The sequence below is a fragment of the Exophiala aquamarina genome (genome assembly GCF_000709125.1).
Source record: "Exophiala aquamarina CBS 119918 chromosome Unknown aczIA-supercont1.4, whole genome shotgun sequence".
In the NCBI taxonomy this organism is placed as follows: domain Eukaryota; kingdom Fungi; phylum Ascomycota; class Eurotiomycetes; order Chaetothyriales; family Herpotrichiellaceae; genus Exophiala; species Exophiala aquamarina.
In genome coordinates, this window is record NW_013550584.1 from 4273571 (window position 1) to 4300338 (window position 26768).

Below are 26768 nucleotides of genomic sequence, written 5' to 3' on the forward strand. Positions count from 1 at the left end.
TAATCGAGCCGACATCGTGCTGACAAGATTGATGATCTTCCGCATAGTATTTTCCATAAGAACAGTCACCTTTTTTATGTGCAACCAATAGAAATAGGTCAACATCGAATGCTGCCGCAACACGGTGCGCGTCAAGGCGTCTGATCTGCAAGTCCGCAATTCGGGGTTTGAGATGCGATGATCGGCCCGTTCTTGACCATGTCGGCTCAGCTGTGGAGAGGGAGCCGATGATGTAAACAGGCCGATTAACAGTTGGCCTGGGTTAGAGGACGCCGATGCTTTTTTCCGACTTCAAGAAAATACATCTTCGTATCACGCTTGCACTACTTGGTACAACCTTGAAGCGTGAAATTGCAGGTGCTACAATGGGTTCTATCAGCGCTGGCCCTGCCGATAGCAGCAATGCCATCAAGTCGACCGCCCCTCTCACGGGTGCCAAACGGCTCCGAGAATTGTTAAAAGACCCGTCGAATCTTGTCGTATGCCCTGGGGTGTTTGATGGTTTGTCCGCTCGCCTGGCTATTGCTGCTGGGTTCGATGCCCTGTATATGGTAGAAAATCCTCCTTGCAATGTCGTGGATCTCTTTACTGATTGTAGTGCCAGACAGGCGCAGGGACTTCGATGTCGAGACTAGGCTGGGCCGATTTGGGGATGGCAACTCAAAACGACATGCGCGCCAATGCAGAGATGATTGCCTCGCTTGATCCTTCTGTGCCATTAATCGCAGATGCAGATACTGGCTACGGCGGACCGATCATGGTGACCAGGACGGTCATACAATATGCTCGCTCAGGAGTGGCCGCCTTGCACATCGAAGACCAGGCATGTCCAATGCAATTGGGAGAGTATCAACTGTGCTGACGACTCCACAGGTCCAGGAGAAAAGATGTGGCCACCTCTTGGGCAAACAAATCGTTGATCGCGACATCTACTACAGCCGCCTACGAGCTGCAGTCGCAGCCCGGGACCAACTACAATCCGACTTACTGATCATCGCACGGACAGACGCCAACCAGACGTACGGATTCGACGAAGCGATCGAGCGTCTCCAAGAGGCGGTGCGGATAGGGGTCGACATCGTGTTTTTCGAGGCCATCAAGACCAGAGAAGAAGCCGTGGAGATCTGCCAAATCTTCAAGGATGTTCCCGTGCTCCTGAATGTTGTCCCAGGTGGTGTGACGCCTTTGTCGACTGTCCAGGAGGCCCGCGAAATCGGCTTTCGAATGGTCATCTATCCCGGTCTTTGTCTTGAGCCGTTCATACGAGGTGTGACGAAGGACTTGGAGGTCCTGAAGAAGACGGGAAAGCCGTCTGAAGCGGATCCTGATAGCGGCATCAAACATGCTTTCAACCTTTCGGGCCTGCAGGAGTGTATTGCGATTGACAAATTAGCGGGTGGAAAGGCTTACGCTGGTGTAGGGAATTGATTTCCGTGAAGCCTAAGCTTTCTGGTCCGTTAGTGAAGAACCTCTAAAAGTGAGATGGCTTCACTGCAATAGTGGTCTCTTATCCAGCTAATTCAAGAGTGATAGATCAAATGCAGTGATTGCGCTGCCTCCCTTTCATCAAAAGCTGGCCCCAAGGCAATAAGATGCGTGTCTCTTCGAACCACTCGTCCTCTAAAATCTTCTCCAACCGACGGAATATCTGTAGCAAGGTCCAACCTTCGAAAACTCGCACTGTTTCATCCTTTCCCATCACGGCTGCCTTATTCACTGAGAAGTCGGCGCCAAAGAAACTAAAAATTCAGCTCCCCATTCCCGATCCCACTAATCCTACGTTGCTCGGAGGTCCTTGTGAGATCCGAAACAAGATTAATGACATCGCAGGACCTATCCGCGCTCTTGAGGACATGCGAACAAGTGAAAGGAGACGTAGATATTATCGCTCACAAGAATGTGCGATCACATACTCACGAAATGCTCTCGATTATGAGAATTATGTCCCTGAAATACTTGCCGCGTTATTTCCTCAGCACGTTCATCAAAGTGTCCGCAAGCTGCATGCCCGTCACCTGGCATCAGGTCCAATCGATCAACTTAATACTCTTGTGTTTGTGTGGTGGCTATTCCCCAGTCTGCAAGTTACCGAATATCCCGTACTATGGAACTTCTTTGTAGATGTCCCACAGATATCGCAAGCTTCATCATGTCGACGAATCTCGCGATGAAAATCCCTTGCGCTTTATCAATTGCCACCACCCAGAAAAAACCCCCCAAATATTTTGAACTACGAGTACGACCATGGTGGGTACAAATTTCAAATGATGATGGATGACTTTGATTCTGTAGAGGATTACAATGGGGCATTTTCACATATCTCACCGGGTTGAATGAGGCTCTCGTCGTGTTATCGAGCTGTGTCGCTGACGCAATGTCCTCTTGCTAGATATCTATCGGAGAGAAGAAGGTGAATCACCCCAGTAGCCACTGTCTCGTCTACCAAGAGTCTTTTCCCATCCATTTGCCTGGGAGGCGTGCATTCGTGGCTGCGTGTATGAGAGCGTCACGCTTGGTTTGGGGTCACCCCTGGACAGCACTATCGAACGGAGCAGAATGATGGGTGGTTTCTAATCGCTTGGTATAGGTGCGCGCCTGATTCATCCGTGTTGCTTTTGCCGCTGCTTGAAGCGCCATATGTTGAGATGAGGCACCTGTGGCGCGAGCGGGAAGCAATGGCTTTACATTGGCCCATCCAAACATGCCTTTTACGTTACGATCTCGGACCCTCTACAGAATCATAGGACAACACATTACAGCGGCAACCATCAGTGATAAAAATATTTTGAAAGCATCAGTCTACTCGCAATTTGGGATAGCAGAGAAAGCATATACCATCACCTCGGAATTGGAGACCGTCCACGCATCCACGCCTTAGAGGTTGCTGGCCTTCGGCAGGATGTACGTGGCTTCTATGGCCCCTAAAGATCTGGATCTCGTCTTCCTACTTTTCTCGCGCCGAACATCGGACTTGTTTGTGGAAATCGGCGTTCTGGGCCAATTGGAGTCCATGCGAGTCCAAAGTCCGATACGGCCCGGCGATAGTATTGGGATGCACTCGCAGCGACAGTCATGAAGGTGCTAGTTCCGATACAGGTGTGAATCTATGTGCATGGAATCTGTGCTTTATTAGATCAGTCAACCGGTGTGGTCATTCAATTTATATTCTGGAAAGAGACAGAAACTACCTGCGGGCCACCTACAAGCGGCGAGACGCGGCAAGGAACATGTATTATGCGCAGCACAAATACTTGCATCAGTATTGTTTCGAACTTGATACAGATATAGTAGAAAAAGTAACCAAATTGGTCGACGCTGCATAGCACTCAACAGGAATCCCTAGCAGAAAGACTCCGGATGGCAAGATGGCTTGAGACATGACCATTTCGTCGTTTCCCTGATCGCTTTTCCATCTGATGGTCGTCATTGATTTCGACGACGTTTTTCTGCCACTTGCGAGCAGGAGCATGACGGTTGAATAAGATGCTAATCTCGCGGTAAGAGCGGTTTTTCATCTTGCGCAGTCCGAGAAAAGCCATGACAAGGCGGACAAAACCGGTACCAGCCCAGACATAGCCGCATTTGCAACCAAGGTTTCCGCCGACCGGGTTGAGCATGTAGCTTGCTAGGTAGATGCAAGAATTATTAATCGCGTAGTAACACCCACGTCCAACTCCAGTGGTTAGGGGCCTAAGGCGGATGGATGAAGTCTCTCCAATAATGACCCACGAGGCGGGCGCAGGTCACGGACAGAACAAGACAGAGATCATAAGACCAAGAAATGCTTGCGCTAAGGGAAGTCGAATTTGATCCCTTAAAGGAGGCTGCGATGCCGAGACAGACCAGTAGGAGGGTGTTAAAAGCCGGGCCCCAGAGGTAAATAATACGTCGACCAAGATACGTCTCCAAGAGAGCATAACGAAGACCGCCTGAAGGGCGGAGGTAATGAGACCCATGGCAAACGAAGTGTTCGTAGAAATACCGGCCCCTTAGCTTATATTAGTCTATACGTTCTCCAGGGACAAAGTAGGAACACGGAATGATAACTCACGATCTCGGAACAGTATGCTGGTGCCTAAAACGATGATTAGCTAGTCGAGAGGATAATCACCCTCCAGCTGGTCCTATATATATTCGCGATGAAGATGCCCCAAGGGATGCCCTCGAGAAGTTGAGAGGCCAGCATGACTCCAAGAGAGTTTGCGAAATACAAGACGAAAATGAATGCGTTGATACGAATGAGGGCCCAGATGGTTTCCCAGTGGTATCCAATCTTGCTGGTGAGATGGCCGGCAAGGAAGACGCTGATGAAAGCACCAACTGGACCACCCATCCCCAAAGCGGACTGCCACGGGGTCGTGATAAAGTGCTTGCCGGTTTCCTCGTCGAGAACGCCGTATTCGTTCGTGAACGCGGGAAGCGCAATAAAGTTTTCCATGAGAAAGAAGCAGTAGGTCTCCATGACCTGGGCAAGGATTTGGTCAGAGATGTCACTCCTTGCTGGCAGAGACCGGGTGGCTTACAATAGTGCGAGGACAAAATCAAAGCCCCCCATGAGGCTGAGGGGAATGCTCGACTGTCCTCCATGACACCCATGTTGAACTTCGCATTTTCAGCCTCGCTGCACCCGCCGTGTTGTACATGCTCTTCTCGTCGACCTAGCGGACATATTCCACCGAGGACTTGTGGATCTGTACCTCGGGGTCGGCTCCCGGTGATCGCGCAATGGTGTGTCCGGTCATGTTGAAGGCTGTTTTCCCTTACGAAGTATTGATTGTGGGAGGGGAGGCAGGGATGGCCCAGCGAGGGAAGAGCAGAAGCGATAGAGGATCCCAGGAATCCGGCATCATGACATTTGGTATACCTCAGATTTCAAGGCTAACCTGATGAAGGGACAGGTCGATTCGCCATGCTTGGGCCCGTCATTCGCCCGCCGGACGCGGGCAGAACATCCAGAACTTCCCTGACGTCTCCCTGGCTTCCGCAAGCTTCCCCAGCTCGTCTGCTGCTTTCAAGTAAATTTCCGCCGGCCACAGCGAGCGGCGCCACAGCTGCGTGCTGTTAGACTGAGTAGCCGCTGCTTGAATGTGCCGCACGGTCGATGCTGTTCCGGCGCGGGAATCAGTACCATCAGTAGAATATACCTTAGGTACCCCTGGATGGGCCTTGTATGAATACGGAGGATCCTCCAGCCAAGACAAGCACTATGGAAAGAAGCAGAATGGAGAGAACCCTCCGCTTTCCTGCTCCGCTTTCCTGGCCATGTTGCTTGCCACAGTGACAGGCATAACTTGACCGCCGGCACCGGCGAGTCTACGAGCGGGCAAACCCACAACTCACGCAACAGGCGCGGAGGGATAGGCCGAGGCGCAGATTGGTGTATTCCCGCAGGAAGTATAACGCGACAGGATCGTTGATCACCGCAATACGAGGCAGTCCATGGATAATCTAACTCGACACAGCACCTCGTGTTCCATCAAGTGGCACGAGGTGGTGGAATTCCAATGGAAGCTTCGGTGCAGCAGCCGCCGACCACATGTGGCTATATGTGCCCCCAGTGGGCAGATCGGAGGCTCTTGAGAAGCTTTAGGCTTCCTTTTGAGCTTTGATCATTATGGAAATCTTGGTCGCCCGCCGCCCACAGTAAAACGCGCCCCTTGCAACTCCGCACTATTCTCCGTCAAATACCGGACACGAGTATGAGGAGTGCTAAGGACGGCCAGCACACTGAGCTGCGTTCCTGTTGGTACGCGGGACGAGCTACGGAGTATACTACCGTTGTCCACGTGGCATGATCTTGGTGGAGCATTCCCCATATATCTGAGGGTTTAGTGCGGACCCTCAATCTCCCTCATCTCGCGCTAGATTGGAAGAGAACCGGCCTACCGAGTACAAGGATAAGGAACGCTTAGCCTAGGTCAGCATCAGTCGTCGAGATTTCTGGATAGATGACTTGTATTAACCGTGGACCTCGTTTACCACTCGCTTGGGCAGCGTATGCCGTCGCTGCTCGTTATACAATCGATTATTCAGACCCTTTAGCAGCCTCGCTGTCTGTCTTTGGTGTACGACTCGCCGACAACATTTGGCCCCAGTGGGTACAAACATCCAATTGGGTACAGGACTCCCAAGACACTCCTAGACGAAGGACAAAGCCTTGAAAACTTGCTGTTCCACGCCAAAGTTGGTCACCTGTCTATGGACCGCGACACATTGGCTTGTAAATCCAGATCCTGTGGTCCTCTCGCCCTTCGATCACAACTTGCTCGACACAGAACTCAATGGTGCCGAATTGACCGCCTTCCACACACTTTGAGCTTCCTCCCAACGCGTGTCCTCCCAAATATCCGTGGTGCCTTCAGCTGTCAATCTTCGAGAGTACTTCACCCCTATCTTTTCCCATTCCACGCTATCTCCCGCTACAAAACGCGTAAATGCTTCGTACAAAGGAGTGACGAAACGTTTTTCGGCTGCTGTAAGCCCGTTGCCCCATCCATTCCCCCACCACCAGAAACCCTCGTCGGTGGCATGCGTAACCTCCCACTCCGGTGGCCACGCGCTATCGGCACAGTCGACTCTGAATTCGACCCGATATCTGAGGATGTCTTTTCCAACGACCAGTCCAGCATCTGACAGCTTCTTGATCAAGCCTCGCTCGAGGCAGTGAACTTGAAGGTCTGCATAGATTTTGCCAAAGAGAACGATCCAATCTAGACAGTCTCTAGGCAGCTTCTTGTTAGGAGCATACAGTCTCATGGTGCTGTCAACTGCCTCCACTGGATAGTCCTCCAGAAGTCGGTCATAGACTGCTTTCCATGAGTTCTTCGGCGTTTTCCAAGCACGATAGAGATTATGTTCATCACGGCACTCTCCGATGAACAGCTTGACTCCCCGCTGTTTCATCCTTCGTCCATAGTCTCCAGTATTGATGTTGGCAATCAAGCTTGCGTTGACGAAGTCGTCCTCCGAGCAGCCTCGAAACTGTGAGTGGTTCATCGAATCTAAGGCATTGATCAGTTCAGCAGCTGGCACGGCGCGTAATCGATCTAGCTTATCATAGCTCGATGTCGATGCATGAATCCGAAGCTTTGACAAGAGCTCGTCAAATGCCATTTGGTGTTGATCAACCCTTTTTGGTTGTGTCCCAGGACCATTTGACCACATAATGGCTCTTTTGATTATCGAACGGGAACTTGGTAAGTACAAGTCATGTGAGAGTTGGTGGAAAACAGAGTGAGCCCCTGTCAAATAATCAGACTTTTCCAGAGCTCAGTTGAGCAGGTAGACGTACCGGCAGAGTATCCTGCAACAGTGATATTCTCACGGTTTCCGCCAAAGAACGAAATCATGCTTGCAGTCCATTCAATTGCAGTCCTTTGGTCCCAGAAACCCATGTTCCCGGCGTTCTCACCGTCTCCCTGTGCTTCCAGCTGGAGCTCCTGGCTTGCCAGGAACCCAAAGAGGTTGAGGCGGTATCCGGGCATCACAACAATTGCCTTGAATGTTGTTTCATCGTACATTCTTGCCACTACGTCCGCAGCCTTATTTGGGCTTCCAAATTGCAGAAATCCGCCATGGATGTAAAAGAGCACCGGCCAACCTTCGGGAGGCGGTGCTCCTGAGGGCACCCAGATATTTGCACCTAAGCAATCTTCGCTCCACTGATGTGGGTCCGTGGGAGTCAAAACATCAGGCCAATCCGGCTGAGGACAGATACGGCATCCTTGCGTGCAGGGGCATGGTGATTCTTCACTTCCGTAGCGAAAATCTGGAGCCAAAGGCCGCGTTCTGCGGAATCGAAGATGGCCGATCGGCGGTTGGGCGTATCGCACGCCGCCAAAATAATGGGCTACAGTCTTGCCCGTTCGTTCAGAGACAAGATTGATACCTTGCACCCACCCTCGTGGGCCAAGGTTTTGCGTGCACAGATGTCGTTTGTAGGAGGTAGACATTGTGAGTAATTGAGAGAATCGGGAACAAAGAGAATTTGTCTTGAACAGGCCGGTTTAGGTCGGGATAAGGATCGACTTCTCGGCTATACAGTTAATACCGAACCTTCGGTCCATATGGAGTATTCTGTGGGCCGTGCCCTACTCGTAACAACCTGCCCGGTCCCCACACACTGTCAAGGGGCCTGGTCTATCTATCTAGCTTGAATAGGGCATTGAACCCCACATCGCATTCTCCTTTCGTGCTATGTATGGTACTTGAAGGTATGGCTTGCTGGACTCCTACGGCCCTGCCGATCTACCATCTCAAAATTGGCGGCGAGAATCTCGCTGCTCGATCTTGGTCATGTACAGCGGCTTACAAAATAGAACCATCTGCTCCTTTCGGGGCGCCTTCGAAGCTACTTGTGTGCTATCAATAATTACTGTAGTCCTACTTGGCCCTTCAAAGGAGAGCTTTTGTTTGCAGGCGGATTCGGGACACAGATTGGAACTCTCCTGTCTAATGATCGAGGAGCCCTACGTAGAGAAAAGGTATTCGAAGCCTATCGTGATTGAAAACCTACGGGAAATAGGCCTCGTAGTTACATGAGTAGAATTCTGCCTTTCATTTGGAATGCAATTAAGTCCCCTCCTGCCACTTGGTAGTAACTGGCGAGTGTCGACGCTTGTGGCATAAACAGCCAAAGCGACTCGAAATACAGACTCTCAATAATCAAGCGTGCATTAGGTACAGTAAATGTACTCAATCAACGCGTCCTTCTTGTCACCCTTGTCTTTCACAGCGACGCCGAGCTTCACGTCCACCTCAAGCACCCTCTCGCCCTTCTTCTCAATCCTCAAGACTCCACTCGGCCGCTGCTCCTTATCCTTGCTCTGGAAATCAATCCACTGGCCGGGAGTGTAGGAAAAACCCATCTCGGTCGGTCTTGTACCCTTATTCGCAAGCGGCGCATTGCTAGGGCACACGATCCAGAAATTCACGGCGTTGTGGTTCGAGGTGAGGCCGGAGAAGAAGTCGACCATCTTGGTGCATGCCGCGGTCGTATGGCCAGAGCCAGTGGTGCCAGCGTGACGGATCCAGATATCGTAATCACGGCCGCATTCGATGTTCTTCGGGGTTGTCAGGCCTTCGTCTACGGTGAGAGCTGTCAATTCGAATTGTTCGCGCACGGCGGAGGACGGGAGAGAAAGCACAGTCTGTGCGAGGCTGCCCCAGAGGATCGAGAAAGCCAGGACGAAAGTAGGGAAGTGCATGACGAACTGTTGATAGTTTGTCTGTCGGAAAGAAAGTTTTTATTTTGAAATTATCTTTGCGCGACTGTGCAGCAAAGCTCCAGCTCGCCTACTGTTGATGAACTGAAAGGACTTATAGCTCTAGAGGAGTTGCATTGTTGAGGGAGCGTCAGTGCGAGCAGAGTCAGAGCGCCCGAGATAAATGAATGACTCTTTTCAAAAGGAAAGGACGTTTGTCACCATCATCACTCTCATTCCCGTCCCATTCTGTGAAGCGCAGAGAGTGATAGAGAAGACACGAACTCCACAGCGAGCGTATTCGTGACTTGATTCCCGGTGACTCGCCGGATCCATGCATTCTCGTCCGCCACAAGGGCTCCAGAACTCTCAGTAGCTGACTCGCTGCTATCAGCGACCTTTAGATGACTCTTATGGCCATCTACACTTCATCAGCGCAGGGCTCCTCAGTTCTCGGCTTCCGCTATAGTGGGGCTCGTGATTAGTGTCCTTGTTTTTGTTTCAGTCACTTGAATCGTTGTCGTCTCTAAAATCGTCACTGTAGGAGTTGCCGCCGATTTGTTCACCTGTTCCAGGACCCAAGTCCTCGTGGTCGGGGTGGAGAGAACCACCGTAATGGTTTGGGTTTCATTAGGGGTTGAATTGGGTGATTCTGTGGATATGGACACGCGTGAGATGCTTGAGGTTGTAAATGTTGTGTAGGTGGTGACGGTTGTGGAGAAGGCGAGGAACGTCGTGAAAGTGCGGGTAGAGGAGGTTAGGGTCGCGGGCTGCTCAGGGACATATCAGTAACACATGAGCTATAATGCCACCGGGAAATATGGGAACATACACCTGAAAAGCTCGCCACAATACTCGTAATGGTTACCCGGGTATTGTACACCACGGTCAAGGCTTCGCTGGATACCTGACAAACGGACCCGACCGCCGTATCTGGTAGACAATTCTCTACCCGCACGATGTTGGGAATGGGGTGCTGTGCCAGCTCATATCAAAGAGTCGCATAGAATGCCACGGGGCCAGTAATCCGCGGTAGAGTCGGGGCCGCCGATGATGGAATCGCCAGAGGTCTGAGAGTGGGGAGTTCGCCATCCTGTAGGACAGCAGAGTCGGTGCTTGAACAATTCCCAAGCTTTTGAGAAGAAATGTAATCCATTGATCACAATCCGTGGCGGGCACTGGCAGCATGCCAGGGGCGCAGATAGTCGTGCTGTATACAGGAATAGTGGCAACCGTGTACACCGTCTGGCAGCCGTTACTGTCTTTGACTATCCTCGCCGTCTGCGCGGAAGGTGGCTGGGTAGGTTCTATTGATAGTATGGGCTAATTGTGGCAGTGGATGTGCTGAGAGAAAGGAAGACAGTGCTGCTGCCGTTCGTGAGAAACACTGTTGCATTGACGTAGATGGGAACATAACTCGTTATAGTGGGTTGAGTAGCTTGCATTGTGTTTGTGGCATCGTAGGAGGCGAGATCGAGGGCCAGAAGGGGGAAAATCGGTGACGACGACGGCGTATCGGGACAGACCGTTGCAACCGCCATCTGGATGACTGCCGTAGGAGAGGCATAATGTGATATTGTCGGAGTCCTCATCGCAGGGGCTTGGTCTTCTATTCCTGTCAGCATAGGACTGGTAGGTGGTACAGTGTCCTGGAAGCTGGCATGAGTTGAACTAAGAACGGGCTCGTGCACAATAGGCGGAGGGAGTAAGTCAGTTACTCCTGCTGCAGGGCCATTCCCTTCTACTTCCTGGCGGCCTTTTGGATGTGGATAACTTCTTCCGCTGTGTTTGATTGCAGGGCCAAAAAGAGACGTGGGAGCGATGATGCTAAGAATTGTGAGGAGTTGAATTGTCATGGATGTCATAGCTCGTGGATCTGCAGCTTTTGCTGGAAGCGCCTTAATGAAGGAAATGATAAGTCAATTAGTCATTGATCTCATTCGTGAGGCTGACAGCCGCTTTATAAAACGTATGGGTAGCGCCAGATGAATGTGGCGGGAGCAAGAACAAAATTGCTGGCATTTGGCCTGTGCCCATGCCAAGTCGGTGGTAAGGCTCTGGCGGGGCTGGTATGCAAAGTCGCAGATAGGTATGTACATTTACCAGGCGTTTCGAGCCCGCCACCCCCTTACACCCCTTTCATAGCTGACATAGCTGGTCTCATCAAGATAGTATCGAAAACCACTAGAAAATCTGCCGACTACTTTGTCCACCCAATGGTCCAGGCTGTGATGATCCAGACTGTCCGTGACCTTGGTTATCGTGATACACACTACTCATGAACTCGATCTCAGCATCAGTAGGTGGATTGCCCTGCTGATGTTGATCGATCATTAGGTCTGGGGGGAAGTACTGATCATATTGCATCATGGAATCGTACATGGCGAAGGATTGAGCGTTGGAAGCTGGTGGAAACATTGTACTCTGTATAGTGGCTGGTGCAAATATTGATTGCGAGAATCCGAAGTCGGGCATAGCAGCCTTGGGATGGGCAGGAGAGTACTTCCCTGGTGGATCATGTGGCAGGTCTGAGGCGTCCAGCCCGATCCTTTTGCACGAGTCTCGGAACACGGGAAAGCACAGAGCCCATGCTCGCTTTGCAGACGCATTTTCTTCTCCTAAAGCGTGAAGCCATCTAATGCTCTTTTTCCCAGACTCAAAAACTTGGTCTGCAGCCTCTGGCATATGATTAACTCGGAAAGAAATCTCGAGCATCAAGATCGTGGTGGCTTGCACCAAGAAATGCAGGATAGACCACCAGGGGCCAACTCTCATCAAGCCAACGGCATTAGGCTCATCGGGAATGGAACGCAAGAGTTCCATGGCTGCTTCCACACACGCCAGCGCTGAGATTCGGTTGAAATCAAGAGACTTGCTGGACTGATGAGGTATCTTGCGGTCGAGCCGGCAAAGGCAGGGTCGATGAATGGCCATTTTTGCTCCAAAGAAGGTGAAGCCCAAAGCCAGTCGGGCCTCATACGAGTTTCGGCCACGTTGTTTCCGGCGGAAAACAAACGCAGGGGGCAATCTTCGATACCAATGCTCAAGTCGCTCGTCTAGTTCCTTGATCTTGGCTTGTACATCCGACCACGACCCAGTGATGGAGGATGGGTTATAAAGCTTGTGGAAGATGTCTTGGGTCAACCTCGCCAATTGCACCAGATGAAGAAAGTACAATGAAGAATTCGGCGGTATGTCTTTAGCCCACTCAAGGTCTCGTCCCCGGTTACCGGTGGACGGTGATCTGGAGTCGATGTTGTTCTGGGAACGTGAACGGTCACTGGATGGTGTTGTGGACAGGACACCCGGCGACTGCGGATTTGACGACGGTGCACGATCGCCCCGTTGTCTCTCCTTGCTGAGAAGGTATAGGCCTTCAGCAGTCTCAAACTGTTCTTCTTCAAGAGGAGCAGGGAGCGGCGCGGTGCAGTGGTCATCAAGAATACAATTAACTCGTCCAGTCATACTGCAAAGGCGATGCTCGAGGGTATAAAGCGCCCACCAGACACGATAGCGGATTTCTTTTAGGGAATCTTTGAGGTTGACACTATCATTCCGCATATTCATGGCCAGCGCACCGGCCTCTCGAATGGCAATGCCGTTCAAAATCCATGCCCGGTTGATCTGGCTGATACACATCAGGTAGAAAGTCATCAGGCCAAGTATTTGGATCTGCTGTAGATCGGGGTGGTGAAAGATGGTCTCGGAATTCATACTAAGCATTCGGGCTCTTGTGAAGTAGATCAGATGGTCTCGTTCGTCACCTGCCCATTCAGCCTCGATGAGGTGAGAGTATGTGGCACCGATTGCAAAGATGAGATTGATGATGGCTAGCCATTTCTCTGGCGGTCTCTGCACGGTGCCAGAGATGAACTTTTGGAACTGGTTGCTTAAGTTCAGTTTCCCAACAATAGGGAAGGAGGGGTGAACCCTCGCGATATAGGCATTGAACAAGTGTTGGGCAGTCTCGCGGCTAGGCATTTCGTAAGGGTCGACAGCCTCGAAGGTGGTGATGGGAACGTCATCTAGGTGATAGCTAGTGTCGTTGATGGAGAAGCCGAGATCTGCCTCCGCTAATGGCATCTGTGGATCGCCTGGAGCCCGGCTGGAAGTGAGCGAGGCGGCGGAGGTGCTTCCCATTCGCTGCCGCGCTTCGCCTCCATGAGGAGCAGGTTCATCATCGCCATATTTGTTTTCCTCCTGCACACGCTGGAGCCACGTTATCTCAGAGTTTTTGCCCATGAAGCCGGTGGATCGTGCCTCTTCGCGGGTGAAGTCCTCGTTTGTTCGATCTAGGGCACCCGTAGACCCCGCGCCGGCTGAGGCCAGAGATTCGGCACCGGATTCGGACTCGGCGTCAATCCCATCAACGATTGGCACGCTTGCGTCGGTCCTTGAATCAATAGACGGCTCGTCGGGATCGTCGAGGGTCTCCTACAAAGGTGGGTTAGCATCGCCTTCATATGAGGCCAAAGCCAGAGTGGAAATTCGTACTTTCTCTAGAGAAGCGCGAATGAGGCTTGCATCTGCATCGCCGACTCGGGACATCAAGTCCTTCAGGAGTTTTTCATAGTCTGCCAGCTTCTCTGTCATTGTTCCAAACTGTCTGTCACTCGTCAGTCCGTCCGTATAGTTTCCCAAGTCATACGTTCACTCACTTCTTGACTCGGTCTCGTTTGCCATCGGCATAGAAACAGCTAATCTTGAAGTCTGCGCAATGTCGACATATGGGGCGATCGCCACTGCATTTTGTCTTTCTGTGCCGGCACGGCTCACAGGCATGTGTGACCCGGTGTCTGGCACCCAATCTATTCGCATCTTCGCCCGAGGCATCGACAAGGCGTTTTAATCTTGGGATGGCTACTTTGGCTGCTTTCTTAGAAGGCTCGCAAAGGACTGTCTGCGGAGACTGTGTAACGCGAAATGTAGCTGGAGAGGACGGGGGGATAGAATCGGCGGATTCAATGGAGGGAACTGGTGGTTGGGTGGAGGAGTTTGATCTCGGCGGCTCTGTGCGAGACGCAGGATGTCGAGTATTCCGGCCTGAAGGCAGTTGCTCAGACATGCTCCCACATCAGTATGGCGGGGGTATGTCGCCTGATTTTGGCGGAAATGAAGATTGGGTATGGCGATGATTGAGTTGCGAGCACTAGAGGTCGCTATGAGAGTCAGAGGGATGGAGAGTGGCGATGGCGAGAGTTGGCGGTGGTGATGGTGGTGATGGTGGTGATGGTGGTGATGGTGGTGGTGGGATGTGGAACGAGGCAAAAAGTATGGGAAATAAAATATGGTGTCGTGAGAATGCCATTGGCACGACGGGGGTGTGAGCGGGCTGCATGCTGTTCGGCCAACTCCTTCGAGTCAATAGTGTAGTGTTACTGTAGCTGTGGAGCAAGTGACTGCAAGTTCTAGGATACTCCATCTACAGTCCATGCACCATTGAAACTTGGCATCTCTCAACATATTCCCTACGGAGTACTGGGCAGTGGAACCAGGTGGGTGACTGTGTGGTAGGCTGGTCGCCAGGCTCTTTTGCTAGAAACCGCGCTCCCCTTCTCTCAGCCCCTCCGAGGCCACTACCAGCAGAGGCCTGGCCATCGGGTTCCTGGCAGGTAGTGCATATGCCCGTGCCCGTGGTGTACCAAAGCTCTCCCGGAAACCTGGCAACCCTGATACCTTAGTATTGGGCAGAGTGCAGTCCGAACTCCTTACTCCCATCACCAAATCGCAGCGAGGTTGCGGCCTCGTTCCGGATCTTTGTCCCGAACGGCCATACGCTGAGCAGCCGCCCATTTGCCCGTCTCGCAGGCCAGCACGCCAAGCCAAAGTGCTATGATGTCATCTTGCAGCCTCGTTAGTCCGCCAGGCCTCAGGTCTTAGGTCCTTCTCCTCGGATTTTTTGCAGCCCCGGCAACCTCAGCAGCGCGGTACAAGCATGTCGTCGTGGCATCGCGTGCTGTGGGGAACCCTGTAGCGAGACATGGGATGGCAGAGTACTCCGTAGGCTGTGTCCCGCGCAATCGCCGGAGCCAGCTCGACTGGTGCCTCACCCTGCCCCGCGGCTGATCATTGCGTGCTGATCCGAAGTGATTGCGTAGCAGGACTGTGTGGCAAGCGTCTATCTTTCGGTTGATATCCTCGAGCGCAAGGGCACGTGATGCAAATCCCCTTGTGACTGCCAGTCATATGGCGAGGAGTAATATCTCCTCATCCACGCTTACTCCTGTCTCTGTCGCTTGGCTCCATGCTGATTCCAGTCCCCTGCACCGAAATTGGGCCCCTGTCCAGAATTGAACATGGTTGGATTGAAAGGGTTTCCTTGAAATCCTGCGAAAGAGCAGATCATCAGCAAACCGCCGCAACACAGGTAGCACACTATCGATACTTACCTCCCATGCCCATTCCGGCCATCATAGGATTCATTCCCATGTTACCCATCCCCATGCCCATCCCGCCTCCCATCGGCATCATGTTGTTCATGCCTCCTCTACCTCCGCGCATGCCACCCATATTACCCCCCCTCATAGAGTTGTTCATTATAGCGCCTCGGTTGAATCCGCCATAGTTGTTGTTCATGCCCATGTTGCCTTGGAATCCCCCATTGTTGTGGTTGTTATTATTGTACCCACCCCCCATAGGACCAGAGAAGTTGCGGTTGTATTGGTTGTGACCACCGTGGGCGTTATAGCCTCCACGGTTGAATCCACCACCTCTTCCACCTCGATACCCTTGATTGTTCGTGCCGTAATGATTCTGAGTGTGGGTTGTGGGGTTAAAAGCAGTCGACCCACCTCGGACCGGCCGCTCCTCTCGGGCACGAGTAGGAGCGTCCTTGGGGAGCGTCTTGAATGGGTTTTGCATGGGGTTGGTGAAGACCACATTGTGCTTGCGGGTAGCAGCATTGGCTCCTCCGGCTTGTTCAATTTGGTGTTTTGTGGCTGTAGCGGCATGGGGGGAGGAAAACTCGATGTAGGCTTGCCTAGAACGTGTGTAAGCTTGGAAACAAAACCAGGCGAACAGTAAGTGATCAGCTGTTACCCTTTGCTCTTCCCATTGACTTTGTGTTCACTGAAAGTGATGTCTTTCAAATCCTCTTCAGAGCCAGCATCATTAGCCCAACCACGAATGTCGTCCTCGGTAGTCCACCAATGAAGATCTGAGATCATCAGGGCGCTCGTAGCACCGGCATCGAGAGGTCTTTCACCAGATGATTCCTTGCGTTTCGTTCCCTGCTGAGGTGCGAGGCCAGATGGTGGCTTCACGGGGATTGTCTGGGGTTGACTAGGCGCATCTTCTCGTCCACTGGCATGTCCTTGTGGTTGGGATTGGGTTTCGGTCTTGTCGGTCTGCAAGGGTGTTTCAGGCTTCTGATTCTGATGTGGCTCTATGTCATGTTTGACTGCGGCTTCCTCAGCGTGTGCAAAATCGTCTTGACCTAGGTCAAAATTAACCTCTTCATCGTCGTCGTTATAGTCCATATGACCATCGTGGCCCATAGCGCCATCAGGTTCACCTTCACCATAGATGTCAATGTCAAAATTGTCTTCTTCTGTAGCCATGGTGGGGAATCTCTGGATGGATCAAGTGGATTGTCTTGTCTGCAACGATGAGGGCAAGAGGAGCAAAGGACATAAAAAGAGGTTCTGTACAAAGCCATGGTGAATTAGCACCCCAAAAAAAGAGGAGGGAAGAATCCAGACATCCGCGCTTCACTCGACTCGACTCATTTGTCTCCACCACTCGACCATCAAGGGCCTTTCCACCAAGAGATACGTACATGAAGTGTAGAGAGGATTATACAATGATTGAGAAGCTTATGATTAAGCAGACCAGCTGAAGCAGCACCCGGTGATTGTCCTTTTCCCCTTTTTAATAGTACATGAAGTCTGACGCGACAATGCCAACAGATTTGGATGTATGGGGAGGAAAGACGATGTGTCTTGGTCAAACTACAATCGAGAAGGGAAGTAGATGGTCGACAAAGGATATCAGGTTGGCGGGCGCCTTCCCTGACTCAACTTGGAGCAATGGTGGGTGAGAAAGGACGAGAGGAAAGCTGGTAGGACAACGAAATAAGAACTATGAGGGTGGTAAAGTCGGGGCAAGGATGGCCAAACAAGCAAACAGAATGATGAGTTAGATGAGACTCTGTGGTAGGGAGTTGAAGTTTGACGCTTGTTGTCTGCGGTACGAGTGCGCCCTGGGCTGATATTGTCACACTGGGGCGCAGGCGTTGATGATTGGGCAAGTCCGGACTAGAAGTGCCCTTTAGCCTTATCAGGCCAAACCACTCACTAAGAGCCATTAGCATGAGTCTAGCCACTAAGAGCTTCCCCGCCCCCAGTCCGGCCACCTACGCCTCAACTGCAACTGTACGAGTAAATAACTTTACGAGTAGGGAGCGCATCTCGGACTCGCTTGATCGCAATCCTCTGCTTCCAACATCGACTTCCTCTCTTCACGACGCCGGTCCTAGCTTGATCATCCTCTGCTGACCCTCTCACACAATCTCACTCTTCGCTCCCTCTATTCTCCTCCATTGCAACAACTATGTCCGATCTAATCCAAGAAATCGCCGACGTGCCGCGGGAATTCTTCAAAGATGGGACACAATTCATCAACCGATGCACAAAACGTAAGTGCCCATAGTCCCGTCCAACGCTACGCAGCGAAACCTCGTATATGCAAGAGCCCAGCTAGCTAACACATACCCGCTCTTTCTCTCCTCTAGCCGACCGAAGAGAATTCATCAAAATCTCGCAAGCAGTCGGGATGGGCTTTTTGATCATGGGCGCCATCGGTTATTTCATTAAGCTGAGTGAGTACTGCCCTCGGTGCCCTCACGAAACTCGAACTCCTATTCTGTCAACTCCTTGCTCATCTCGCGTACAGTACATATACCAGTCAACAATGTACTGGTGGGATAGGGATCATCGCAAAAGCATGCGCACAGTGATTATATTGGCGTCGAAGAGCCGGATAATTTGTACGAACATCTGATCCCAGAGAGGTTGAAAATCCCTGGGTGGGAGCGGCCGTGCGTGCCCAGGGCCAAACGGGAGGCAATCTCAATATCGATCGAGCAAGAACCGTCCTGTCTACCCGTAGAAACAAGAGTTAGTACGCCTCGCTTGTAGATCAAGGCTGGTACAGAGAGGATAGAGATTTCAAAGCGAGGAGGCTCTTGCCCGTTTGGCACAGACTGGCATGTCACATTCGCTTATCTGTATACTTTTTCGACTAGAGTTCAAGAACTTTCTCATTTACGGTTTCGTTTCGCCTCGCCTTGCGGTCTATCTCGATCATGCTAATTCCGGTTCTGTTCTTGAAATACGGAAGTGGTCTCTCTGAATCGGTATGAGCAAGCCTCTTCTGCGATTGCCACTACCTGTAGCTGCGATCGTGTCGTCCCCGTAAATACCTGTGGAGGAATGCGCCGGCTACTTTGTGGACCCTTACGCCTAACTCAAAATGTCGTGATCAATTCATTCGTCCTCTCCACGTCCTGAAAGCGCTCGATATGTATTGTAGATAGAACGGCAATGACCCGTACTGCCAGCGCAAGAAGGAAATTCGAATGTATTTGTAGCACAGTGGCTAGTGGCTGCGGTGAAGCCAGGAGACTCAGGAGCGGTGACGATAGTTGAGCTCCGCCCGCGAAATATAAGTGTGGATAATATTCCTCTGACACAATTTTAACCCGGACCGCCGCGACTAAATATCCCAGACATCGACTATGATTAGTTTGCAGAATGTCCAAATGCCCCGTACGCAAGACGCCACAATTAAACTCCACTCATGAATGCATCCAGATCAGCAGATGCAAGGGAGCCTAATAAGTAGCATCTAGGATCACCAATCCATCACCAAAGCCAACCATCTTGTCTGTACAGTAAACGTTTTATGCATTATGCTCTTGCTGTACTATGATAATATATGTTGCATCGCATCACATCGTCTGTCGTCCATTCTCACTCCACGCCGCAGAATGCAACATGTCGTGAGATTCGAGATCTGAGGCCATGGCCCGTCTCGATGAAGAAGTATTCTATTCCCCCCCCCCGGAAACCCTATCCAAAGTCTGCGTAGCGTAAGATCGAGGTTCACGTCTCCTTCAACACCAGGTGCTTAACACGATACAGTAACCGCACCTCGCCTTACCAAGCGCCCGGTGCCCGTGGCATGTCGTCGTCGTCGTCGTCGTCGTCATGACCCTCGTCAGCCTCCGGCGCCGCTCGCACGACACGACTTCGAAGGACTCGCCTAGCGAAGCCTCCACCACCGGCACCTGTACCACTTGATCTCGTTGCGCGGGCCGCGACACCCCTGCGATTGAAGTCCTCTCTCAAGTCTAGCCGTGCATTGTAGTTGCTGCCCATGGGCGGTGAGCCCTCGTCATCCTCCATTCCGTCGGAGAAACTGTGCACGGAGACGGTGCCGGTCGCCATCCCCCAGCCGTTCCAGGAAGTTGCTGTTCGGATTAAAGTCAGCATGGTCAATCGGGGTTCCAATGCACCAAAAACGACGGAAGGGACTTGAGACAGAAAGATGCCGACGGCATACGTACCAGCCATGATCGGCGCGGTGGGACTCCAACTGGCGTCTCGCACACACGTCTTCCACGCAGAACTGCTCCGCCCACCCAGCTCATACCCATAATGATCGCCCATGCCGCTCGTCCTTGGTCGCGTGTTCTTCGTCGCGGCTCCCACATCGAGCGTGCCCTTACACGTGCCGTCCAGATTCCAGATCCACACCTTGCCGTCTTCGGACCCGCTATAAACGTACCGCGAATTGCTGCTCGTGGGCGGGCTGAAATGGCAGCGGATCAGCGTCTTGAGTACGCTGTGCCCGCGGAACGTCACCACCGAGCAGTCCTTCGGGTTTGGGATATAGTCATCCTCGTCGTACGGGCTAAAGCGGTAGTCGAAGTTGGTCGTGTAATTGTGGAGGTTGATCTTGGAGAAATCGTTCGGCGAGATCATCTTCCGCAGATCCCACAGCTTCATCATCTGGTCCTTGCCGTTCGACAGCACATAGCGACCGTCGCCCTTGGAATCCACGTATGTCAGGCCTTCCGTGTGTCCAACGAAGATACCCGCGGGTCGTCCGTCTGCCATGGACCGGCGATCCCACACGCGAAGGGTCTGGTCGTCGCTGCCGGAGTAGAGAATGTGAGGGGAGAGCTTGTCGCCGTAGCATACCGCGTTGACGTCGTCTTCGTGGTTGGACAGCCGCACGATAGACTGCCGCCGCTCAAGATCGTACACGACCACGCTGTGATCGGAGGTCCCTGCCACTATTTCTCGGCCGTCTCCACTGAATCGTAGCGACCAGATGCCAAAGCCATGGCGGCCCATGTAGCCATAGGTCTGCCTCCCCATGCTGGAGCCTGGAGCAAAATTCGTAAAGTCGAGAATCGTGTGGTCGCTGGTGTCGGAGGGATCGGTGGTGGCCAGGCACACCGCGTGACGGATAGAGGAATATGCGAGGAATCTATTATCCGGCGAGAGGGTTGCGTCGGTGATAGTCCACTGACCAAAGGGATAGTCCACCGTCTTGTAGTACTTCCACTCGTATGGATTACTGGTATCGTACATCCTGACCTTGAAGTTCTGCGTACAGCTGAAGAAGAAGTTTCCATCATCGGAGAACTGGCCAGAGTATGCGCGACTGTCGTAGTGGATGATGCTGTCGGCGGTACTGTTGTTGGGAATTAATTCTTGAGCGATGAGGTTGTTTTGGCGCCGCATGCTCGAGCGAGGATCGACCCCAAGACGCCGCCACATCAGCCGCTCGCTGAGTGTTCTCCTCCTCTTGTAGCGCAGGTCTCCATGACTGTCCTGGCTGCCGTACAGACCGGAGTTCATCAGGGCTTGACCGTGTTCATTGGGGACCTTGGGCCATCGATCGCCTTTGGGTTTCTCCGGCCTCCTCCTCCGCTGTCTTCCATAATGGCCGGGATCTTCGTCATCATCGTCATCGGCGAATAGAGCCCGGCCCGAGGGGGTTATGATGCGGTACTGGGAGAGTAGAATCTGGCGCAGGGGGTTGTTTCGCTGTAACAGGCCTCGTAAATCGGCGTAGGTGACTGCATTGACAAGACATGGTTAGCCAGCCCATCTGAGACGCCACAGTGATACGGAGCAGATGTGTTTGACATCGCGGGGGCATGGGCATGGGCACGGGCACGTACTCTGGGTGCCGCCTCCGGTTGGGGTATCTGTTTCAGTCTGTTCGTCCTCGCCCTCGTTCTCATCGCCATCCGCCCCTTCAAATACAATCTCGATTCCACCGAGGGACTCTTCTGCATCTGACGTCGGTCAGCCTCTTCGTCCCAGCACGTCAAAAGGGTTGATCTTGTTACCAATGAAATCAGTATCGCTGCTGTCGTCTTCGTGCCGGCCACTAGCCTCGGTACCACTTTGCTCGTCCGAAGGGTTAAAATCGACGTCACTATCTCCATCTCCGTCTCCGCCTCCGGCGAACAGATCAAGAATATTGGGCGAGGGGCTTAAGCCCTCGCGGGGATCTCGGTGGCTTGACATGATGGCGAGGTGTCACCTTCGACTGGGAAGAGCGAAAACGACAACTGAAGACGGCGAGAAATGGTCATGAGGAGAGAGAGTGAGGGTGTGGATAGTTCGCTGCTGTTGGTCAGCCGTGCCGGTCGATTGTGGTGATGGACTTTGGGGGAAGTGGGTGGACGTTATCTCCGCAGTCATAAAGGCGTCATCGATAGCATGATTAGTAGGAGACTCCCCCATCAATATCGCTTCTATACAATAATTGCACCGTACTTTGGCATTGGAGTTGGGCTTTCCCTTATTACAAACTATCTATCGACTATCGAACTCCTTGTGTCGCTTGGAGAACCTGCGCCATGGCGTAGACTTAACACATAGCTTCTTTTCATACCAGTAGGTACCAACCACTAGTCGACAATGTATGTGTCGTATAGGGAAAGGCATAATCCTCCAGCGCCGCCAACACCATGCATACCTTCCAGCCAAGAGTAGAATCAATTCCATTCATTTATCGTCATCCAACGTGCAGGAAGACTCACTATCAGTCCACCCGACCAGTCTATTGGCAAGGTCACTGGCATAGCAATGCGTCGCCGATCCCTTCCCCAAGTCCCCAGAGTCATCAATTGCTCCAGAGTTGTATAAACGTGCGGCGCGGTAGTAGGCCTCTGCGTATTCGATATTCTCGACCTCTTTCTGCGCATTGATATCCGTGGCAAACCCGTGACCATCTGCAGTGCCGCCAACTAGAGAAGTATAATGTTAATGATCCCGAAAGTGAGTCATTCGAGAAGCAAGGGCTGGTGGAAACAAACCTCCATCCGCGATCATCCCCAAGATCTGATCTCTCGGGCAAGGTGTTTGCACCTTTCCCTTGTCGTTACATGAAAATGTGCCCTTGAATGACTGGAGAAGGCCCGGGTTTCTGATTCCGTCTGGTGACTCGCTGGTTGCTGCGCGAACGCACCCTTTGGTTTCCTGCATGACAGCCGCGAGAATGAATCGATGGTCGACGCGTGACTCATGGGCGACGGAATTGATTGCATCCTTCAGGTCCTGCGTCTCCTGGTCGGAATTGTTGGGGACTTTATATAATTGGTCGCAACTTCGGCTGATCGTGTGTAGACTAGCGACCCAGAGATCGTTGAAGCTGACCCAGGTGAGAACCGCAGGCCACCCTGCAGCTACCGATCCGTTTCCTTCATATTGTACATAGTGGTTTGACCCGCCTGTTGATTCGATTAATCTCCATATTTCGTGTGGCATCGCAAGCTTAACGCACCGTCATATTCGTTCCAGTACTCGTCCGTTCCCAGTGCGCCCTGGACCACGTCTTCGGCCCGTTTAGTGAGGGGACTGGAAATGGCCGAAGCTGTAAGTACGCTGGCAGAGAGCAACTGTGCATGTGATGTGAGTTTGAAGGATCACATTTGATGGATGAGAAAATACTTACCAGCTGTCCTAACCCCATTCTTGGTAATGCGTTCGACCAATATCAGATTTCCGGGTCCAGAAGGAGGATTGCCAATCTTGAGATTATGACTATGGTTAATTTGGAAACCTGAAGTAGACTTCTTCAAAACGGGTACCTAGAAAGTGTCGCGCCAGATGTAATTACACGGAGGGCAGAAACAAGCACAAAAGAGAAAACAAACTAGTCCACCGCTTCAACAGTTAGAAATCGCCATGAGCATGTATCCAACACACAGGGTTTCAGAGCCGGCCTCGCCTGGCTGTGGCCCTCCATGGACCGTTGATCGTTCGGAAAAGTTGATCCTTGGGATCCTCAGTTCGAGGCCACCCGAACTGCCACCAGAAGCGCCTGTCTGCGCACTGCGTACTGGCTGTCACGACTGGCATTGGGAGGACGCCTGAATCGACGCGGGATCGTTCCATTTTGGCAGTGCCGTGCAGAAATGGAGACAACGAACGAAGCACGAGCGAGTTGCGTGAATACTATTCAGTAGCGTCTCGTGTCATTCGCCTGACATGAATGTGGACTGCTCCATGGCACCGTCCCAGGGATCTGACGGGCAACGGTCTGACGATCCTGCTGCTGCGGGAATAAACATTTTTTGGTGTGTGGCATTATGGTGGTTCTCACTATGGAGGAATCGGGTGAGTGGCGGGAACGAGGCAAATAATAATAGTACCTAGTATCGTTATAGGCGTGTCCACTCGGAGTTCATTTGTGTCCCTGACTCCCTGTCCCCATTTCGAGCGAGGAACCCCTGGATGTCTGACCTTGAGTCGCTCGGAAGTGCCGGTGGCATGATTTGCTCCACAAAGGTTTCCACTTCCATGTCCTGGGGACAGGCACGGAGGGTAGTACTCGTACTCGTCCTTACTACTCGTATGTGTGGGCGAGGAGAGCAGGCTGGGCAATATTGGTACCCCGTACAATATATAGACAAAAGATTCCAAGTCGGGTTGGATATTTAGTCAATGACTAGGTTGGTACCAATATCCAGTTTTGATTGTTGACAATGCTGCTTGACGTCCAGCCGCCACAAGCGAACGTTGAACCGAACCGAATGCTTATAAACTTGGACAAATCGCCATGAGTGGATGCCATATTGTGGCTGGCTGAAATATGCAAGCCCCCGGATCTACCAACACATGGATATTGGAATGCCCTCTATCCCTATCGATCTAGCTACCGACCTGAACACTTGAACACCCAACCACCTGGACACCTGAACACTTGTCCATACCTTGTTCGCACGTGGGTTCATTTCGTACCATTCCACAGCTACATCCTGACCCAAATTCTCCAGCACAGATTAACCTCCCCTTCCTAGTATTGATTCTCATTTAGGTCATTCATCCGCCATCTACCTGCCATTTGGTCATTGATTGAATATGGATTTACACCCACGCGACACCACCTGGTGCAGTCCCTGCTCCCGCTCCCAATCCGTCATCTGTGATAGTCTTCTTATCTCTAGCTATTGCCGGGGCGGTCACATGATCCCTGCAGCCACTTCCAATGTCACTCAGCTTCTCCTTGTCGTTGTATTCGATTTGCGTTCGAGGACCTGGATTCTTTGCATTCTCGTAGGTAGGTCGGCCAACCCAGAGCGGTCGGACTGAGTCTGGGCCGGAATTATCCCTCGGGCTGGATCCTCGAGGGCCACAATCGGATAACGTACGTTGCAATTTCATAGACGAGAGCGCTGACACATCGAGATCCGCTGTGTGGAGATCCCAATCATCTATCTTAGATTTGATGTTGTTCATCAATGTGGCGTTTCTGCCATCGATAAACGATGATGGCTGGACCGCTTGATACTGCAGGAATGCGTCATGCGTCGGGCTTCCGAGGAAACTTACACCCTTGGTGTCCCGACTATATATACTGCTTGCTTTCTGACTTGGATGGCTTCTCGGAACCATCATGGGTCTGAGCATTGCTGAGAACGAAGACAAAGAATGAACTTTTGTATGTCGTTCGCAACTCTGGACATTCGAGAACAGAGTCAAATTGAGACGGCCTGGTTTCAAGCGTTTGGTGGCACTCGTTGGCGGAAGCGGCACTACCGTGTGACTACCAGGAGCCGAGCCTGGAATATGTGCAAAGCCGAGGTGCTGCGTCGTGGTAGCTTGGTTTTCTGAATCAGGCTGGCGACCTGCAAAATGACTTCGAGACGGGGCACTGCTCATGTCCAGATAACGCGGTGATGTTGGTGGAGTGGATGAATCGCCAGGTGTATCGAATGGATTCACAGAAGGGGTACATTCGTCTCTCATGGAAATTGTCCCATTCGTGGCGGCCTTGGGATTTTCATTGAAGCGTTCGCCCATCTCCGCGACAGGAGTTCTGGGCCATGTTACTGTTCCTGCCCTCTCCAATGTGGATCTTTCTTTACTGCTAGCCGCAGTCGGTTTCTTTTCTAGGCTTCGACTTCTTAACCGAACCGTTCTCTCTGACAAATCGTCCAAAATGACCTCACCCGCAACCCTGCCTGGCTCGACACAATCAATATTGTCATCGCGGTGTCGGTGGCCAGTGCCAGCACGGTGGTCCCTTGATAGGTTCAAGCGTCTGGCTTGATATTGAGGAGGGCAAGGTGTACCAACTGTGTCAACTGTTGACTGAGAAGCTCGTAATTCCATGCCCTCGAATATTTTTGATGGGTGTAGCAGATAGTCTTTTCGCTTAAGCGTTCCAATCGGCATGGGGAACCTCTCCAGTTGTCTTGTGAGTGGTGGCGGTCTTCCTGCAGGTCTGGGTTTCAACACAAGTGGTTCAGGCACAGGAAGAACATAGTCTTGATTGTGTTGATAAGCAGTCATCTCAACCTCCTTCATGCTCTTGGCTTTCCCTTGCGATCCCAAGGTCTCCTTTTGCGAGATCGTGGTACCCAGACGCCGCTGAGGGCAATCTTTGGTAGGTGAGAAGAGGCCATGGCTACTGCCAAGCCTGTACTCTGAATTTGATAAAGGGCCTGTGGTGGTAAAGGGTATAGGTGCCGCGCTCCCAGGCAAAGGCCCATGTGATGGGAATGGTGACTCTGTTCTGGGGTTGTATCGGTCGAGAGCTGGTCCTTTCTTGCTACGAAAGCCTCGAAGTACAGCAGGATGGCTGGGAAAGTGATGATCGCCATGACTACCTGATGAGACTATTCCTCCTCCTCTGCGCAGTGAGCTGACGTCGGTTTTCTTTCTCCACCTGGGTAGGACAAAGCCCCAAACGAGGCAGACGAGGACAACAAGCAGAGCAATGACAGCAAAAACTATGGAAGCTGTCTTTCCTGAGGCTTCAGAACGTCGCTGGAGAAGGGGTCGAAATGGCGTCGGAGGCATCGTTGGTGTGCTGAAGAGACTGACTGGCCTTGTCCAGTGTAGACAAGTCAATGAATTGGAGCAAGTCAACGTGGCAGGAAGCAAGGCTTGTCTGGGCTGGCTGAGAGGAAGATGAAGATGAGGAGATCATTCAAACAAGGGATAAAGAGAAGACACAGGAAGAGGACACCCACATCTCATCTGTGGTGTGTGTGCTTGAACGGGAAGTCACGTCGCTCTGATGAAATCGCGT

At 52.0% G+C, this 26768-nt stretch overlaps 10 protein-coding genes across 10 annotated transcripts; 2 read left to right on the forward strand and 8 right to left on the reverse strand.

Annotated features, from left to right (window-relative positions):
- Positions 1-365: 365 nt before the first annotated feature.
- Positions 366-1428, forward strand: A1O9_06641 (uncharacterized protein; the record flags this gene model as incomplete). Its single annotated transcript, XM_013405851.1, has 3 exons — positions 366-551; positions 605-760; positions 874-1428. 3 exons carry the CDS (start codon positions 366-368, stop codon positions 1426-1428), a joined length of 897 nt encoding a protein of 298 aa, XP_013261305.1.
- Positions 1429-4087: 2659 nt separating this feature from the next.
- On the reverse strand, positions 4088-4596 carry A1O9_06642 (MFS transporter, SP family, general alpha glucoside:H+ symporter; the record flags this gene model as incomplete). Its single annotated transcript, XM_013405852.1, has 2 exons — positions 4088-4500; positions 4524-4596. The coding sequence occupies 2 exons, from the start codon at positions 4594-4596 to the stop codon at positions 4088-4090; spliced, it is 486 nt and encodes a 161-aa protein (XP_013261306.1).
- A 1659-nt stretch (positions 4597-6255) lies between these two features.
- A1O9_06643 (uncharacterized protein) lies at positions 6256-7952 on the reverse strand (the record flags this gene model as incomplete). The annotated part of the gene is made up of 2 exons (XM_013405853.1): positions 6256-7241; positions 7292-7952. 2 exons carry the CDS (start codon positions 7950-7952, stop codon positions 6256-6258), a joined length of 1647 nt encoding a protein of 548 aa, XP_013261307.1.
- Positions 7953-10510: 2558 nt separating this feature from the next.
- On the reverse strand, positions 10511-11059 carry A1O9_06644 (uncharacterized protein; the record flags this gene model as incomplete). Its single annotated transcript, XM_013405854.1, has 1 exon — positions 10511-11059. One exon carries the CDS (start codon positions 11057-11059, stop codon positions 10511-10513), a length of 549 nt encoding a protein of 182 aa, XP_013261308.1.
- Positions 11060-11387: 328 nt separating this feature from the next.
- A1O9_06645 (uncharacterized protein) lies at positions 11388-13796 on the reverse strand (the record flags this gene model as incomplete). Its single annotated transcript, XM_013405855.1, has 2 exons — positions 11388-13637; positions 13698-13796. 2 exons carry the CDS (start codon positions 13794-13796, stop codon positions 11388-11390), a joined length of 2349 nt encoding a protein of 782 aa, XP_013261309.1.
- Positions 13797-15578: 1782 nt separating this feature from the next.
- On the reverse strand, positions 15579-16762 carry A1O9_06646 (uncharacterized protein; the record flags this gene model as incomplete). Its single annotated transcript, XM_013405856.1, has 2 exons — positions 15579-16182; positions 16242-16762. 2 exons carry the CDS (start codon positions 16760-16762, stop codon positions 15579-15581), a joined length of 1125 nt encoding a protein of 374 aa, XP_013261310.1.
- A 991-nt stretch (positions 16763-17753) lies between these two features.
- On the forward strand, positions 17754-18130 carry A1O9_06647 (protein transporter Sec61 subunit gamma; the record flags this gene model as incomplete). Its single annotated transcript, XM_013405857.1, has 3 exons — positions 17754-17838; positions 17935-18021; positions 18096-18130. 3 exons carry the CDS (start codon positions 17754-17756, stop codon positions 18128-18130), a joined length of 207 nt encoding a protein of 68 aa, XP_013261311.1.
- Positions 18131-19360: 1230 nt separating this feature from the next.
- A1O9_06648 (uncharacterized protein) lies at positions 19361-21751 on the reverse strand (the record flags this gene model as incomplete). The annotated part of the gene is made up of 3 exons (XM_013405858.1): positions 19361-21294; positions 21400-21516; positions 21571-21751. The coding sequence occupies 3 exons, from the start codon at positions 21749-21751 to the stop codon at positions 19361-19363; spliced, it is 2232 nt and encodes a 743-aa protein (XP_013261312.1).
- Positions 21752-22234: 483 nt separating this feature from the next.
- A1O9_06649 (uncharacterized protein) lies at positions 22235-22996 on the reverse strand (the record flags this gene model as incomplete). The annotated part of the gene is made up of 2 exons (XM_013405859.1): positions 22235-22476; positions 22546-22996. 2 exons carry the CDS (start codon positions 22994-22996, stop codon positions 22235-22237), a joined length of 693 nt encoding a protein of 230 aa, XP_013261313.1.
- Positions 22997-25042: 2046 nt separating this feature from the next.
- Positions 25043-26536, reverse strand: A1O9_06650 (uncharacterized protein; the record flags this gene model as incomplete). Its single annotated transcript, XM_013405860.1, has 1 exon — positions 25043-26536. A coding segment is annotated over one exon (1494 nt), but the record flags the coding sequence as incomplete, so codon positions are not given.
- Positions 26537-26768: the final 232 nt, after the last annotated feature.